Here is a 16,750-nt window from a genome sequence, read left to right on the forward strand (position 1 = left end):
CAAATCAGGATTGTTGCCATAGCAATTAACAATTTAAAACAAAATATATCTTTTGAATGGTGAAAAGTCCTGAAATGTCATTTACTCCGAAGTGACGTGACGCACTCGTTGCTACTGCCATCTTCAGGACGAAAGCCGCATGCTCACTGTGGCCTGTGCCACCAAAAATTCTCAAAGCAAAGGATTTTGTGTAACATCACCCAAATGTCCCCATTGTGTGGACAAATAAAGGCTTATCTTATCTTGTCTTGTGTAACATCCCCAAAGACCCTGTTTGTACAGAAATGTATTACAGTGATCAGGAGGGATGTAAGTGGACTTACATAAATCACTGAGCGCTGAGCTGTTTGTTTCAAGTAATTTCCCCATGTGGGACAATAAAGGATTATCTTATCTTATCTTTTCTTAAGTAGTTAGCAGTTAGCTAATGCTAGTTTACATGTTATTGGGTGGCTATGCTAATAAACCTTAGGCTACTCGCAGACAGTTTTAACAGGCCTAATCCGGCCTTAATCCGGTCACTCATCCGCATACAAAGTCCATGCTCTTGAAAGCTTTGAGGGCTTATCCAGTGTAGAGGGCTTGTGGACGAGGAAGCTAAGATGTAAATGTCCACAAAAGTTTGTGTTGCCGCTGTAGATAAGGACCAAAGCGTGTCGGGGGCGTTCGAGGGTCGGACGCTTTGGACGCAGGGACCCAGACAGGCCCCGGAGCCGATCGCCTCCGTTTTTGGACTTTGTAAAGTAAATACACCAAAGCCACTGTCTTCACCTGTTCTGCCTTTGCACCATTCCTTATTCCTCTGTCTAATGCTGGTAATATTGTTTTGACAAGAAACATTAGTTTCTCACTAGAGCATCCTCTTGAGACTCTCTCAATGTGGTCGTTTCACAGGTTCAGATTGTGAGAGGAGGTTCTCCACTTTAGGGAGAATAAAGACAAGGAATTCCCTGTGAACAAAGATGCTGGAGAACCTGATGCTCCTGCAACTGAAGGTCCAAATAACCCTGATGGTCCTGACTCTGAGTCTGTGTCCAATGGATGAAAAGGACAAGAAGAGTTGACGTGTCTAAAAAATGTCATCATTATAATTCTGCTTTCACCCATTAGCTAAAACTGTACACATTTTCATTGCATACCAAAATTGTGAATACAATTGTGTATATGATACATTTAAATTACTATGTCTTTGTTATTATGTTATAATTTCCGTGATTCCATTAAGTTTTGGGAAGCCAATATTAAAATGCCTTGATGACGGATAGGTCTATAACCATGTAATAGTGTGTTTAGACTTATACACCATGTAATAGTATGTTTAGACTTATACACCATGTAATAGTATGTTTAGACTTATACACCATGTAATAGTGTGTTTAGACTTATACACCGTGTAATAGTGTGTTTAGACTTATACACCATGTAATAGTGTGTTTAGGCTTATACACCATGTAATAGTGTGTTTAGACTTATACACCATGTAATAGTGTGTTTAGGCTTATACACCATGTAATAGTGTGTTTAGACTTATACACCATGTAATAGTGTGTTTAGACTTATACACCATGTAATAGTGTGTTTAGACTTATACACCGTGTAATAGTGTGTTTAGGCTTATACACCATGTAATAGTGTGTTTAGACTTATACACCATGTAATAGTGTGTTTAGACTTATACACCATGTAATAGTGTGTTTAGACTTATACACCGTGTAATAGTGTGTTTAGACTTATACACCATGTAATAGTGTGTTTAGACTTATACACCATGTAATAGTGTGTTTAGGCTTATACACATGTAATAGTGTGTTTAGACTTATACACCATGTAATAGTGTGTTTAGACTTATACACATGTAATAGTGTGTTTAGACTTATACACCATGTAATAGTGTGTTTAGACTTATACACCATGTAATAGTGTGTTTAGACTTATACACCATGTAATAGTATGTTTAGACTTATACACCATGTAATAGTGTGTTTAGACTTATACACCATGTAATATTGTGTTTAGACTTATACACCATGTAATAGTGTGTTTAGACTTATACACCATGTAATAGTGTGTTTAGACTTATACACCATGTAATAGTGTGTTTAGACTTATACACCATGTAATAGTGTGTTTAGACTTATACACCATGTAATAGTATGTTTAGACTTATACACCATGTAATAGTGTGTTTAGACTTATACACCATGTAATAGTGTGTTTAGGCTTATACACCATGTAATAGTGTGTTTAGACTTATACACCATGTAATAGTGTGTTTAGACTTATACACCATGTAATAGTGTGTTTAGACTTATACACCGTGTAATAGTGTGTTTAGGCTTATACACCATGTAATAGTGTGTTTAGACTTATACACCATGTAATAGTGTGTTTAGACTTATACACCATGTAATAGTGTGTTTAGACTTATACACCGTGTAATAGTGTGTTTAGACTTATACACCATGTAATAGTGTGTTTAGACTTATACACCATGTAATAGTGTGTTTAGGCTTATACACATGTAATAGTGTGTTTAGACTTATACACCATGTAATAGTGTGTTTAGACTTATACACATGTAATAGTGTGTTTAGACTTATACACCATGTAATAGTGTGTTTAGACTTATACACCATGTAATAGTGTGTTTAGACTTATACACCATGTAATAGTATGTTTAGACTTATACACCATGTAATAGTGTGTTTAGACTTATACACCATGTAATATTGTGTTTAGACTTATACACCATGTAATAGTGTGTTTAGACTTATACACCATGTAATAGTGTGTTTAGACTTATACACCATGTAATAGTGTGTTTAGACTTATACACCATGTAATAGTGTGTTTAGACTTATACACCATGTAATAGTGTGTTTAGACTTATACACCATGTAATAGTGTGTTTAGACTTATACACATGTAATAGTGTTTAGACTTATACACATGTAATAGTGTGTTTAGACTTATACACATGTAATAGTGTGTTTAGACTTATACACCATGTAATAGTGTGTTTAGACTTATACACATGTAATAGTGTGTTTAGACTTATACACCATGTAATAGTGTGTTTAGACTTATACACCATGTAATAGTGTGTTTAGACTTATACACATGTAATAGTGTGTTTAGACTTATACACATGTAATAGTGTGTTTAGACTTATACACCGTGTAATAGTGTGTTTAGACTTATACACATGTAATAGTATGTTTAGACTTATACACATGTAATAGTGTGTTTAGACTTATACACCATGTAATAGTGTGTTTAGGCTTATACACATGTAATAGTGTGTTTAGACTTATACACCATGTTATAGTGTGTTTAGACTTATACACCATGTAATAGTGTGTTTAGACTTATACACCATGTAATAGTATGTTTAGACTTATACACCACGTAATAGTGTGTTTAGACTTATACACCATGTAATAGTGTGTTTAGACTTATACACCATGTAATAGTGTGTTTAGGCTTATACACCATGTAATAGTGTGTTTAGACTTATACACATGTAATAGTGTGTTTAGACTTATACACCATGTAATAGTATGTTTAGACTTATACACCATGTAATAGTGTGTTTAGACTTATACACCATGTAATATTGTGTTTAGACTTATACACCATGTTATAGTGTGTTTAGACTTATACACCATGTAATAGTGTGTTTAGACTTATACACCATGTAATAGTATGTTTAGACTTATACACCATGTAATAGTGTGTTTAGACTTATACACCATGTAATAGTGTGTTTAGACTTATACACCGTGTAATAGTGTGTTTAGACTTATACACATGTAATAGTGTGTTTAGACTTATACACCATGTAATAGTGTGTTTAGACTTATACACATGTAATAGTGTGTTTAGACTTATACACATGTAATAGTGTGTTTAGACTTATACACCTTGTAATAGTGTGTTTAGACTTATACACCATGTAATAGTGTGTTTAGGCTTATACACATGTAATAGTATGTTTAGACTTATACACATGTAATAGTATGTTTAGACTTATACACATGTAATAGTGTGTTTAGACTTATACACCATGTAATAGTGTGTTTAGACTTATACACCATGTAATAGTGTGTTTAGGCTTATACACATGTAATAGTGTGTTTAGACTTATACACCATGTAATAGTGTGTTTAGACTTATACACCATGTAATAGTGTGTTTAGGCTTATACACATGTAATAGTGTGTTTAGGGCCTTGGACAGGGGCGACACTCAGGTGGTTGTAGGGGGAATGGTGAATGCCAATAAACACTCAGTTTCAGGGATGGTGATTTATGAATGATTATTAATAGTGGTAAGCCTAGTATTATTATTATTGCTAATAATAATAATAATAATGATGAAAAACAATTATAATAATATGATATTATAAATAGTTCTTAGTATAGTTTAAATAATAAAAACTTTTTTTTTTTTTTTTATCATAACCCTACCGCCTAGGATTAAAATGAGTAACTTTAGTCAAGAGTTATGAACGCTTGGCCACTAATAAGCTTGTAATGTTCATGTGGCTGTTGCAACAGGCGCTTGTAGGTCTTTTATTCCCGAACACATCCACAGTATGAGTTAGGTTCAGGGTCCATTTCCCTGTGCACACAAATTGCTGTGCTCACTGGTCCATGGACAGAGGAGGCAGAGAGCACTCGTAATGCGCATTGTCTTTTGACCCGTCAGGTCTAGAAATGTTCATTTAATTGCGGGTCAGGGTTATAAAATACTGCCTGCAGTATCACATGTCCGCGAAGCACGTGTAACTTTGCATTTCCACAAATTCAGTTCCTCATTAGACTCATTTCTCAGTGAATAAGAGTTGGATTGTAATAAAATAGCAGCATTTTGAAGCTTAACTTACAGAGAACACATCTGTCCTTGACTTCTCTATGTGAGCTGATAGACCTGTGCCTGCTCCTGTGCAGCACAGGAGAGTGAGCGAGAGAGAGACAGAGAGACAGAGAGACAGGGCAGATTGGAATAAACCCGACAGAGCATCGTCACTTTGAGGAAAACTGACCGCCAACGTGCTCTAACCCGGCGCCTCTCCTCTCTTTACGCCTCACGCGCTCGCTCTTATTCTGCTGGTGATAAACAGCTAAAACTCCTGTATCATCCCCGTCAGGTGTTCAAGCAGTTTCAAAAGCAGAGCCGTGAGAATATAGTGGACAGTTCAGCTGAAGCACCGGCGCAGCAGCTGGAGGGGGGGCACCATCAGCCGAGGGGGGACACCATCAGCCGAGGGGGAGCACCATCAGCCGAGGGGGGGCACCATCAGCCGAGGGGGGACACCATCAGCCGAGGGGGGGCACCATCAGCCGAGGGGGGGCACCATCAGCCGAGGGGGGACACCATCAGCCGAGGGGGGACACAGCCGAGGGGGGACACCATCAGCCGAGGGGGGACACAGCCGAGGGGGGACACCATCAGCCGAGGGGGGACACAGCCGAGGGGGGACACCATCAGCCGAGGGGGGGACACCATCAGCCGAGGGGGGGACACCATCAGCCGAGGGGGGACACCATCAGCCGAGGGGGGACACAGCCGAGGGGGGACACCATCAGCCGAGGGGGGACACAGCCGAGGGGGGACACAGCCGAGGGGGGACACCATCAGCCGAGGGGGGACACAGCCGAGGGGGGACACAGCCGAGGGGGGACACCATCAGCCGAGGGGGGACACAGCCGAGGGGGGGAAACCATCAGCCGAGGGGGGACACCATCAGCCGAGGGGGGGACACCATCAGCCGAGGGGGGACACCATCAGCCGAGGGGGGACACCATCAGCCGAGGGGGGGCACCATCAGCCGAGGGGGGGCACCATCAGCCGAGGGGGGACACCATCAGCCGAGGGGGGACACCATCAGCCGAGGGGGGACACCATCAGCCGAGGGGGGACACCATCAGCCGAGGGGGGACACAGCCGAGGGGGGACACCATCAGCCGAGGGGGGACACAGCCGAGGGGGGACACCATCAGCCGAGGGGGGGACACCATCAGCCGAGGGGGGGACACCATCAGCCGAGGGGGGACACCATCAGCCGAGGGGGGACACAGCCGAGGGGGGACACCATCAGCCGAGGGGGGACACAGCCGAGGGGGGACACAGCCGAGGGGGGACACCATCAGCCGAGGGGGGACACAGCCGAGGGGGGGAAACCATCAGCCGAGGGGGGGAAACCATCAGCCGAGGGGGGAGTCGTGTACCCCTCGTCATTTGGAATATTCTACATATATTTTGCTACAATTTATTACCCAAATAAACAGAGCGGTTTTCTTGAGCAACGAAGCACCACTTTTTTCCAACTGAGCACCTATTTTGATGGTATATTCTTTGGACATTTAGAAGATAATATCTTGGATGGAATGTTCTGGGCTCACCAATAACATGGCCTGCTCATGGAGGAGCTGCTGTTGTAAGAGCTCCAGGTGCCTCTGCTCCTCCTCCAGCTGCCTCCGGATGTACTCCTGTCAACCACACATCAGATCCAACTATTAAAGTCTATGTGACAAGTTCTCCTGTTTGTCTCATTATGACTTACCTGATGGAATAGAACCTGTGGTAAATACTCATCATAATGTTACATCCGTGAGGTTGGAGTGTGTGAAGACATTTTGAAAGATATAACTGTCATCAATATGCGACGTGTTGTTGAAAAGACAGGGACAATTCACACGCCTTGAGGCCCTGGTCCAAAACCCGCACCTGCCACTTGCAAACTTCAAATGCACGTTCACAACGAGCCGCTCAAGTGCGCAGGGCGTCCACAATTATTAGAATGTTCTGAGCCGCAGCACCACAGACTTGTGTGGAGCGACGTGGACTTCAGGCAAGTGCAAACCCCTTCTGCACTTCTGCTTTAGCAACTTAGCATCGAGAGCTAATAGGATACAATGGAAAGGAATGTCCTAAAAGTTAAACTGAGGATATTTTGAATAAATCTGTGACTTAACAACACTGTAAAAACTTTAAGCATGTGCTCATTTGTTTGTGGCCAATTCAGCAAATGATTCAAACTAAACGTGATTCATTGAACTGCATTAGTACAAACAGCAGCATTCACAAACCTCTGAAACGTGGACTGTACCAATCAAATCGATTTTAAAAAGCATACATTCAAATCAGTTAGGCGTTCCCTGTCAGAAATGAAGTTAGCGCTCCATCTACTGGCTGCAGAGGATATTAAACAAAGCTAATGTGAGCACACAACACTGTGACATCAGAAAAGCTCAGAACGAGTCTGGCGATGATTTGTGGACTTAAAAAGGAAACAGGAGATCTGGGAGAGAGAGCTCCAGTCACCCGCGACCCCGAAGGGAACAAGCGGTACAAAATGGATGGATGGAGATCTGGGAGGCGCAAAGGGAGAGAATGACTAAACAGGGTGAATGAAGCTAAATATAACTTAGGCTATTTTTTCCACTAAGGAACAATGTTATGTTTGAACTCAAAAAAGTATTTTTTTCTTTATACGTGTTCTTATAATTAAATACAACATAGTTCTTGTTGGTTTAGCAAACTTTTCACACTGAGGCCTCCTTCATGTTGAGACACCTCTCTCTCCACAATACAATATGGTCTGACAAAAAATACTAACAATGGTAAAACTTCTGTTGTAGTAGTTCTGCAGGGCCAAAATAACACCTAGATGTAAAGAGCCTTTTATCCGCTCTCTCTCTCTCTTACCTGCTCCCGGTCGGCCCTCCTCTTCTCGTCCTCCACTCTCTTCCTCTCCTCATCTTCTTTGCGTCGCCGTTCTATGTCTTCCATGCGGCGTTTTTCCTCCTGCTCCCGGCGCCGCTGCTCACGCTCCTGCTGCCTCCGGACCTCGCGCTCACGCCGCTGTTGCTGTGGAGACCAAACAAAACGATTCATGAGAAAGGATTTCACAAAACTAACACTTTTCCTTCCTTCACATGGACGTGCAGGTCCAGGTTTAACAGAAATATAGTTGTAAATATAAATGAGTTCAGACTGTTTTTGTCTTGAAGGCTCTGTCATGCAGCACAGGCCCCAAGGGAAAAAGGGGGGTTAAGCGAGACAGGGGTGTGGTAAGCTGTCTCCCATGGGTGTCAGGCGAAGAGCGAGAACAATCACTAAAGACAAAACTGTGTGAAAAGAACTTCTCTTGTCGTGGTTTATGTGATCTCATCATTGTGGCTAAACATCTCATGGTTGGTTTACAATGACATTTCCAGTCTCACGCTTCACTCTGGCGAGAGCACACCAGCTCGGCAAAAGAAGAGTTCGACTGAGAATGTGGCTAAATAATCCTGATTCACTAGCAGGGACCACGCCACAATGGAGGATGAAAGAATATTTGTTGATAATAACGGCGATGGAGATCGACGATCGAGCCACGATCGAGCTACGATGTAGCGACGATGCAGCGAAGATCGAGCACGAGAGTTGGCTGGTAGAGACTCAGGATGGGGGCTCTGTCCCGGGTAATCAGCCCAGCCCCCTCCATAGATGGTGATGTGTTACGGTGAAGATGATAGAGACATGGGGTGGGAGGGCGGGGTCGAGAGAGCTGAGACGACAAGATATGCTGTGAATAGGCCTTATAAATAGGGCTTCTGGGTAGTTAGAGGTGTGGTTAGAGAGTGGGGCGTGTTTACTAGTGGAGTAGAGGTTGAGGCGTGGTCCCGCTCCTCAGTTAGCGATTAACATCTCTAACTTCATTAAGAAGCGAGTTCTGCCGACTGTGAGGCTCAAGGGAGACCTCCACTACAAGGAGTGTGTGTTTCACTCACATTCTACACGACAGCATTTGTCAAGAACAAGCAGAATTTAAGTCAATACTTTGTTGAAGCACCTTTGGCACTTTGAGTAGAATGCTATCAGCTTGGCACACCTCATTCTTCCTCACACATTCTTCCAACACTCGCTTCATCAGGTTGGTTGGTGAGCGTCGGTTCACATCCATTTCCAGATCTCTCCAGAGATGTTCAATTTGGTTCAAGTCTGGGCTCTGGCTGGGCCACTCAAGAACATTCACAGAGTTGTACTGGGAGCCACTCTTGGCCCCAGTCTGAGGTCCAGAGCCTCTGGAGCAGGTTTACATTAAGGACGTCCCTGTAACTGCAGCATTCATCTTTCTGTTGATCCTGACTAGACTCCCAGTTCCTGCAGCTGAAAATCACCCCCACAGCTTCAGTGTGGGGGTGGTACTGGGCAGGTGATGAGCAGGTGATGAGCAGGTGATGAGCAGGTGATGAGCAGGTGATGAGCAGGGGCTGGTTTCCTCCAGACATGACGTTTGCTATTCAAGCCAAAGAGTTCAATCTTCAGGTGCCGTTTTGCAAACTCTGTCATGTGCCTTTTACTGCAGAGATGGTTGTTCTGCCGGAAGATTCTCCTCTCTCCATCCTGGTCACCTCCCTGACTGACTTTTGAACATAAAGATGAGGATGACAGATTTGAACTGGTTAAGGTGAATGCGCAAAGCACCAATGAGCCATATCACTTTTGATTCTGTTGCGAACATCTCTGAGGGAACCATAATTTGTGGGATGTGTTTAATACCAAAACATTGCATAAAAGAAAAAATACATCATAATAATCATCATCGTTTGATATAATCTTTTGTATACATCATAATAAACAGGACACAGGATCGTTGTCATGAGCCTGGATGAGAAGGAGTATAATATTTTATAGTGTTTTTATCTCAGTGTGATTTGTGGGTAAAGGGTGACGGCTGTCTCCGGTCGCAGGGGAACTTGCAGCTGTCCAGAGCAATGCCAACAAAGACTGAATAGATCAGGGGTCTTCAATTATATTTTCCAGGGGGGCAGATTTATTACATTAATAAAAACAAGACAAAAGCACTAAAACCCAGGCAATGCAAACCCAGTCTTTACCAGAAAACTGAGACCTAACCCAAGACCAGGTTTAAACCAAGACTAAACAAGCAAATCCAACAGAAAAACACATTTTGTATTTTCATCTTTCCTTCGCCTCCATAGTCAAGTTCTCTGCATGTTAAGCTGTAAAATGATGTGTTTTATTACAATCTGACAAATATACACAGAGATATTTGTTTAGACACCTAAAGCAAACATGCAGATGTCCCGAGATGAGACCGACCCATGGGACGACCTGCACATTCCGCACAGCGGTCTGACCTGCTGTGCACTCGCGCAGGCTTTTCAATCCAAATATGACAAACACGCTGTCCTCGGGTTCCACCACATGTCATGTTGTCGAGCACACGGTCCTTACGCATGTAAAAATGACACCAAATCATCAATGAAGCTGTTATTTACTGTTCTCACTTGTTTGTGCTTTGACAGAGCGTGTTTCAGATGAACCGGGCGCTCTGGCTCGCCGTGACCAGCTGCAGCAAAGCAGCGCCTGTTGGACATGTATGATCTTACGTTTTCTAGCTCCAATTGTGATCATTTGGTCTGACACACTTAAAAATGTCCAATATAATAATGTCCTTTGACAACAATTCTCCCTCAGAGCTAAAGGCAGTTTGAGAGAATGGAAGCCTGAGTCTTGGCCACTTCCGGGCATCTTAAGGTTGGGCTTACACTGCGATTTTTGGGCCGATTTGGACAAAAACTGAATTCATCGTGTGTCTGTGTGGTGCAGTGTACGGTTGTTGTCAGCAGTCATGAATGCATGACTGCGCTGCTCGCCTGCTGCAGAGGTCAGATACAGCTGCAGGTGTCTCCTCTCCTCCAGTCCTCCATTTCTCTTCTGCTCTCCTTTTCCTCCACTCTTTTCCCCTGCTTATCCTCCACCCTCTGCTCTCTCTTCTCCATTGTTCTTTGTAACTCCATAAAGCCGCTTTCCCCCTTCGATACTGAACACGTGCATCCACAGTAGAGCTGAAGACTGATGGGTCTCGAGGCGTTCGGCCCGAGTTGGGCCTAACTTCTTTACACGGGCCAGGTTGGGCTTGGGTCGGGCTCGGGCTGGGCTTGGGTCGGGCTCGGGTCGGGCTCGGGCTGGGCTTGGGTCGGGCTCGGGCTGGGCTTGGGTCGGGCTCGGGTCGGGCTCGGGTCGGGCTCGGGTCGGGCTTGTGTTGGGCTTGGGTCGGGCTCGGGTCGGGCTCGGGTCGGGCTTGTGTTGGGCTCGGGTCGGCACAATACATTTAGTAGTCATTTGTTTCATGACTAAAGACACGTATGTGGTGCTGTAGAGTGCGTGAAGCGTGTGGGACATGTACCTCCTCTAGCCTCCTCCTCTGCTCCTTCTGCTGCTCGATCCTCTTTTGCCTCTCGGCCAGTAGCTGTCGCTTGTACTCCTCCTGCTCGCGAAGCTGCTGCTCCTGGAGGAGCTGCTGCCTCCTCAGCGCCTCCGACCGCTCCTTGTTCTCCTGCTGCAGACGGATGAAGTCTCGTCGAAGAGTGGACTCCCCAGGAACATTCACTATGGAACTGTACAAGGGTCAAGGGTTAAGGTGATATTGTCAAATATTTGTTTTATATTTAATGGACTCAAAACTTTTCCCCTCCCACTTCACTTCACTGGGAAGTCTGAACTCTCGGCAGATACATATACAGAAATCAATAGTCTAAGAAAAGTGTGAGATGATTTTTCCATCTATCCATCTTTTTCCGCTTTATCCGGGGCCGGGTCGAAGGGGCAGCAGTCTAAGCAGGGATTCCCAGATTTCCCTCACCCAAGACACTCCCTCTAGCTCCTCCGGGGGGATCCTGAGGAGTTCCCAGGCCAGCCGAGAGACATAGTCCCTCCAGCGTGTCCTGGGTCTTCCACGGGGCCTCTTTCCGGGGCGACACCTCAGCTGGCTCTTCTCCCCAGCCTCTCTCCAGCCTCTCTCCAGCCTCTCTCCAGCCTCTCTCCAGCCTCTCTCCAGTCTCTCTCCAGCCTCTCTCCAGCCTCTCTCCAGCCTCTCTCCAGTCTCTCTCCAGCCTCTCTCCAGTCTCTCTCCAGCCTCTCTCCAGCCTCTCTCCAGCCTCTCTCCAGTCTCTCTCCAGCCTCTCTCCAGCCTCTCTCCAGCCTCTCTCCAGTCTCTCTCCAGCCTCTCTCCAGCCTCTCTCCAGCCTCTCTCCTGTCTCTCTCCAGCCTCTCTCCAGCCTCTCTCCAGCCTCTCTCCAGCCTCTCTCCAGCCTCTCTCCAGTCTCTCTCCAGCCTCTCTCCAGCCTCTCTCCAGCCTCTCTCCAGCCTCTCTCCAGTCTCTCTCCAGCCTCTCTCCAGCCTCTCTCCAGCCTCTCTCCAGCCTCTCTCCAGTCTCTCTCCAGCCTCTCTCCAGCCTCTCTCCAGCCTCTCTCCAGCCTCTCTCCAGTCTCTCTCCAGCCTCTCTCCAGCCTCTCTCCAGTCTCTCTCCAGCCTCTCTCCAGTCTCTCTCCAGCCTCTCTCCAGCCTCTCTCCAGCCTCTCTCCTGTCTCTCTCCAGCCTCTCTCCAGCCTCTCTCCAGTCTCTCTCCAGCCTCTCTCCAGCCTCTCTCCAGCCTCTCTCCAGCCTCTCTCCTGTATCTCTCCTGTCTCTCTCCAGTCTCTCCCCAGCCTCTCTCCAGTCTCTCTCCAGCCTCTCTCCAGTCTCTCTCCAGCCTCTCTCCAGCCTCTCTCCTGTCTCTCTCCTGTCTCTCTCCAGCCTCTCTCCTGTCTCTCTCCAGCCTCTCTCCAGCCTCTCTCCAGCCTCTCTCCTGTCTCTCTCCAGTCTCTCTCCAGCCTCTCTCCAGCCTCTCTCCTGTCTCTCTCCAGCCTCTCTCCAGCCTCTCTCCAGCCTCTCTCCAGCCTCTCTCCAGTCTCTCTCCAGTCTCTCTCCAGTCTCTCTCCAGCCTCTCTCCAGCCTCTCTCCAGCCTCTCTCCTGTCTCTCTCCTGTCTCTCTCCAGCCTCTCTCCTGTCTCTCTCCAGTCTCTCTCCAGCCTCTCTCCAGCCTCTCTCCTGTCTCTCTCCAGCCTCTCTCCAGCCTCTCTCCAGCCTCTCTCCTGTCTCTCTCCAGTCTCTCTCCAGCCTCTCTCCAGCCTCTCTCCTGTCTCTCTCCAGCCTCTCTCCAGCCTCTCTCCAGCCTCTCTCCAGCCTCTCTCCTGTCTCTCTCCTGTCTCTCTCCAGCCTCTCTCCTGTCTCTCTCCAGTCTCTCTCCAGCCTCTCTCCAGTCTCTCTCCAGCCTCTCCCCAGCCTCTCTCCAGTCTCTCTCCAGCCTCTCTCCAGTCTCTCTCCAGCTTCTCTCCAGCCTCTCTCCAGCCTCTCTCCTGTCTCTCTCCAGCCTCTCTCCAGTCTCTCTCCAGCCTCTCCCCAGCCTCTCTCCTGTATCTCTCCTGTCTCTCTCCTGTCTCTCTCCTGTCTCTCTCCTGTCTCTCTCCAGTCTCTCTCCAGCCTCTCTCCTGTCTCTCTCCAGCCTCTCTCCAGCCTCTCTCCAGCCTCTCTCCAGCCTCTCTCCAGCCTCTCTCCTGTCTCTCTCCAGTCTCTCTCCAGTCTCTCTCCAGCCTCTCTCCAGCCTCTCTCCTGTCTCTCTCCAGCCTCTCTCCAGTCTCTCTCCAGCCTCTCCCCAGCCTCTCTCCTGTATCTCTCCTGTCTCTCTCCTGTCTCTCTCCAGCCTCTCTCCTGTATCTCTCCTGTCTCTCTCCAGCCTCTCTCCAGTCTCTCTCCAGCCTCTCTCCTGTCTCTCTCCAGCCTCTCTCCTGTCTCTCTCCAGTCTCTCTCCAGTCTCTCTCCAGCCTCTCTCCAGCCTCTCTCCTGTCTCTCTCCAGTCTCTCTCCAGTCTCTCTCCAGCCTCTCTCCAGCCTCTCTCCTGTCTCTCTCCAGCCTCTCTCCAGTCTCTCTCCAGCCTCTCCCCAGCCTCTCTCCTGTATCTCTCCTGTCTCTCTCCTGTCTCTCTCCAGCCTCTCTCCTGTATCTCTCCTGTCTCTCTCCAGCCTCTCTCCAGTCTCTCTCCAGCCTCTCCCCAGCCTCTCTCCTGTCTCTCTCCAGCCTCTCTCCAGTCTCTCTCCAGCCTCTCCCCAGCCTCTCTCCTGTATCTCTCCTGTCTCTCTCCTGTCTCTCTCCAGCCTCTCCCCAGCCTCTCCCCAGCCCTGCTACAGAGGAGTTAGCCAACAACCTCCGTGACTTCAGCTAGAGTGATGGACGAGTCCTCAGCCTCTGCGTCCTCTTCGGAAGACGTGACCTGGGATTTTTATTTTATTCAAATGAGTTCAATTTGACTGTAAAGCATTACCTGGGCTCTCCCTCCTGTTCAGACGACTCCTCTTCCTCCTCCTCACTGCCGCTGTACTCGTACTCCGTCTCATCTGAAGAAATGTGGACACATACATTTCACTTTTTTGTTGTTGAAATGTACAGTGTGAGAGACACATCAAGAGCATGAACTGAACAGAAAGACTCTGGAAGGAAACCAGTACTTTCTAGTGGTAAAGCAGAAGTAACTGACTACAGTAATATTTCTGTATTGGGCAATCAAGGCAAGCAGTGATTGACCAATAAAATCGAAAATGACCACATTTAACCCTGTTCTGAAATATATCCAGATAAGCCCTCACTTCGGCCTCTACAGGCTGTTAGCAGCACTGAGCTTGGTTCTTCTTCTCTCGCCTCTTTCACTCTCATTGTTCAGTGTTCAGAGGCTCCACTCTCCAACATGAGCCGTTAGAACCTAAGCAGAGCATATTCCCAAACCACGCTGAATAAACCTGTGTACCTCTGCACTAACTACACATGTAAAGAACAACAGCAGCACCAAGTTTCCACAAGTGACTTAAAACTGGCTTTTAGAGACAAGTCTGTTTGTAGTTAAGACTCTGTTCACGTTTCTAATGATTGGATGTTATAAATACAGGCCGTATTTGAATAACATAGCATATTAGTGTGTAATAGTCAGTGACGTGAGACTATTAAACCCTCAAATTATCTTACTATCTACAACAGGTGAGATAGTTTAGCTCAGTAAGAGAGTGATAAAAGTCACACCATGCTACTGCATGTCAAATACCCATGGATGTCTCCTCCTATTTTGAGTGGACAGGGGACAGTCCCATCAACATTTATGTCAGATCATGTCCACACAACAGTATTCTGTGCAGACATGCGTATGTGGGATGGATAAAGGTCACATGCAGAGCAGGTGCTTGTAAAGCCGTCAATCAAGTACAAATCTCCAGTATTCATTTGTGTTAAATAAACTTCTAAATGCTCATAGTGGATTCATTTAAAGCAGTGGTGGGCCGTCAGGGCCAGCAAGGCGTTCTCTGCTGGCCTAAACATAATCAGAATATGATTTAAAAATATATATATATTCCCACAAATATTTATTACATTATTCCCCAGAGTAAGAGTTTTACTCTTCATTTCATGGCGTTCCTCCTGGTTGCACTGCTGCTGCTCCAGGTTCAGATTTGGTGGCTGGTCTTATGTTAGATCTTTGATCCAATCATATTCAGCCTCATGTGTTGCCAGGGATCTAAAATCTGCCGAGGCCTTCATCTGACCTCTGACCTTCAGACTCAACAGAGCTGGTGTTTGTAGCTTCAAGTGAATGGAAATGAAAATGATGTGTCAACCAATCAGCTTCAGAGTTGGCTCTTGTACGTCTGCTACTGTTACACAGGTGCAGCAGGTGCAGCAGGTGCATGTCTTCTGATTGGATCGCCAATATTGAGAAGCAGGTCCTATGGGCGGGGCTATGCAGAACCTCAGAAACTCTGATGGAGAAAAACTGGATTTGACAGACACATTAATCCTGTACTACTAAGATGTTTTTTCAACCCACAACAGCGGAAGGAGGACAATATATCGATTTGGTCGAGGATATAATTGTAATGCCTTTCTCAAGACGAACTTTTCAAGAAAAGTTAGACCTTGTAAGAAGAGGTCGTCCAACGCCGACGCTGCAAATCCTGTTACAGGCGGGTTTGTTCCCACTTTCAAAGTTTGGACATGGCGCGTTGAAAACGCGTTGAAAACGCTTTTTGCTGGAAAATGCACGGAGCGGACGCCCGCATGAAGAACGGAGAACGATGTGGAGAATGAGCGGACAACGTGCGGAGAACACACAGACATCGGCACAGTGAAGGTGAGGCAACGCCTGTTTAAACTGTGTTTCTGTCTAAATGTACAGTGTCTAGAGCCATGACATCATAATGATGTAATATGATGTAATAAGAGGTGGATTCATTGGGGTGGGACTGTGTATGACCTCACTGAGGCCCAAGCCCCAGAACCACGGACCACCACTGATTTAAAGGAGCGAGACAAAAAGGACAGAGATAATTGCGCTTTTTTGTTTCGAGACTTTAGTAGAAAAAGCTTCAGTTTGCATCATGTTTGGAGTCTCATCACCTCTTCATGGGACGGTTACATGACCCGTGTTATAAGACATTAACGCTCACACCTCTTCATGGGACGGTTACATGACCCGTGTTATAAGACATTAACGCTCACATCTCTTCATGGGACAGTTACATGACCCGTGTTATAAGACATTAACGCTCACACCTCTTCATGGGACGGTTACATGACCCGTGTTATAAGACATTAACGCTCACACCTCTTCATGGGACGGTTACATGACCCGTGTTATAAGACATTAACGCTCACACCTCTTCATGGGACGGTTACATGACCCGTGTTATAAGACATTAACGCTCACATCTCTTCATGGGACAGTTACATGACCCGTGTTATAAGACATTAACGCTCACATCTCTTCATGGGACAGTTACATGACCCGTGTTATAAGACATTAACGCTCACACCTCTTCATGGGACGGTTACATGACCCGTGTTATAAGACATTAACGCTCACATCTCT

At 46.2% G+C, this 16,750-nt stretch overlaps 1 protein-coding gene across 10 annotated transcripts in view; it reads right to left on the reverse strand.

The window, feature by feature from the left end:
* Positions 1-16,750, reverse strand: part of map4k4 (mitogen-activated protein kinase kinase kinase kinase 4) — a 158,439-nt gene that overhangs the window by 69,992 nt on the left and 71,697 nt on the right. For 9 of the 10 annotated variants that reach the window (XM_072444204.1, XM_072444201.1, XM_072444197.1 and 6 more), the window contains exons 11-14: positions 14,162-14,234; positions 11,210-11,420; positions 7,714-7,875; positions 6,408-6,494 (exon numbers count right to left, since the gene is read on the reverse strand). In XM_072444204.1, coding sequence (XP_072300305.1) covers positions 6,408-6,494; positions 7,714-7,875; positions 11,210-11,420; positions 14,162-14,234 — 533 coding nt within the window. The remainder of the gene's footprint in view (positions 1-6,407; positions 6,495-7,713; positions 7,876-11,209; positions 11,421-14,161; positions 14,235-16,750) is intronic. The other variant, XM_072444196.1, reaches the window with a different exon arrangement.

Source organism: Eucyclogobius newberryi, unplaced genomic scaffold (assembly GCF_026437365.1).
Source record: "Eucyclogobius newberryi isolate DKJ021-1_F unplaced genomic scaffold, fEucNew1.0.hap1 SCAF_14, whole genome shotgun sequence".
Classification (NCBI taxonomy): domain Eukaryota; kingdom Metazoa; phylum Chordata; class Actinopteri; order Gobiiformes; family Gobiidae; genus Eucyclogobius; species Eucyclogobius newberryi.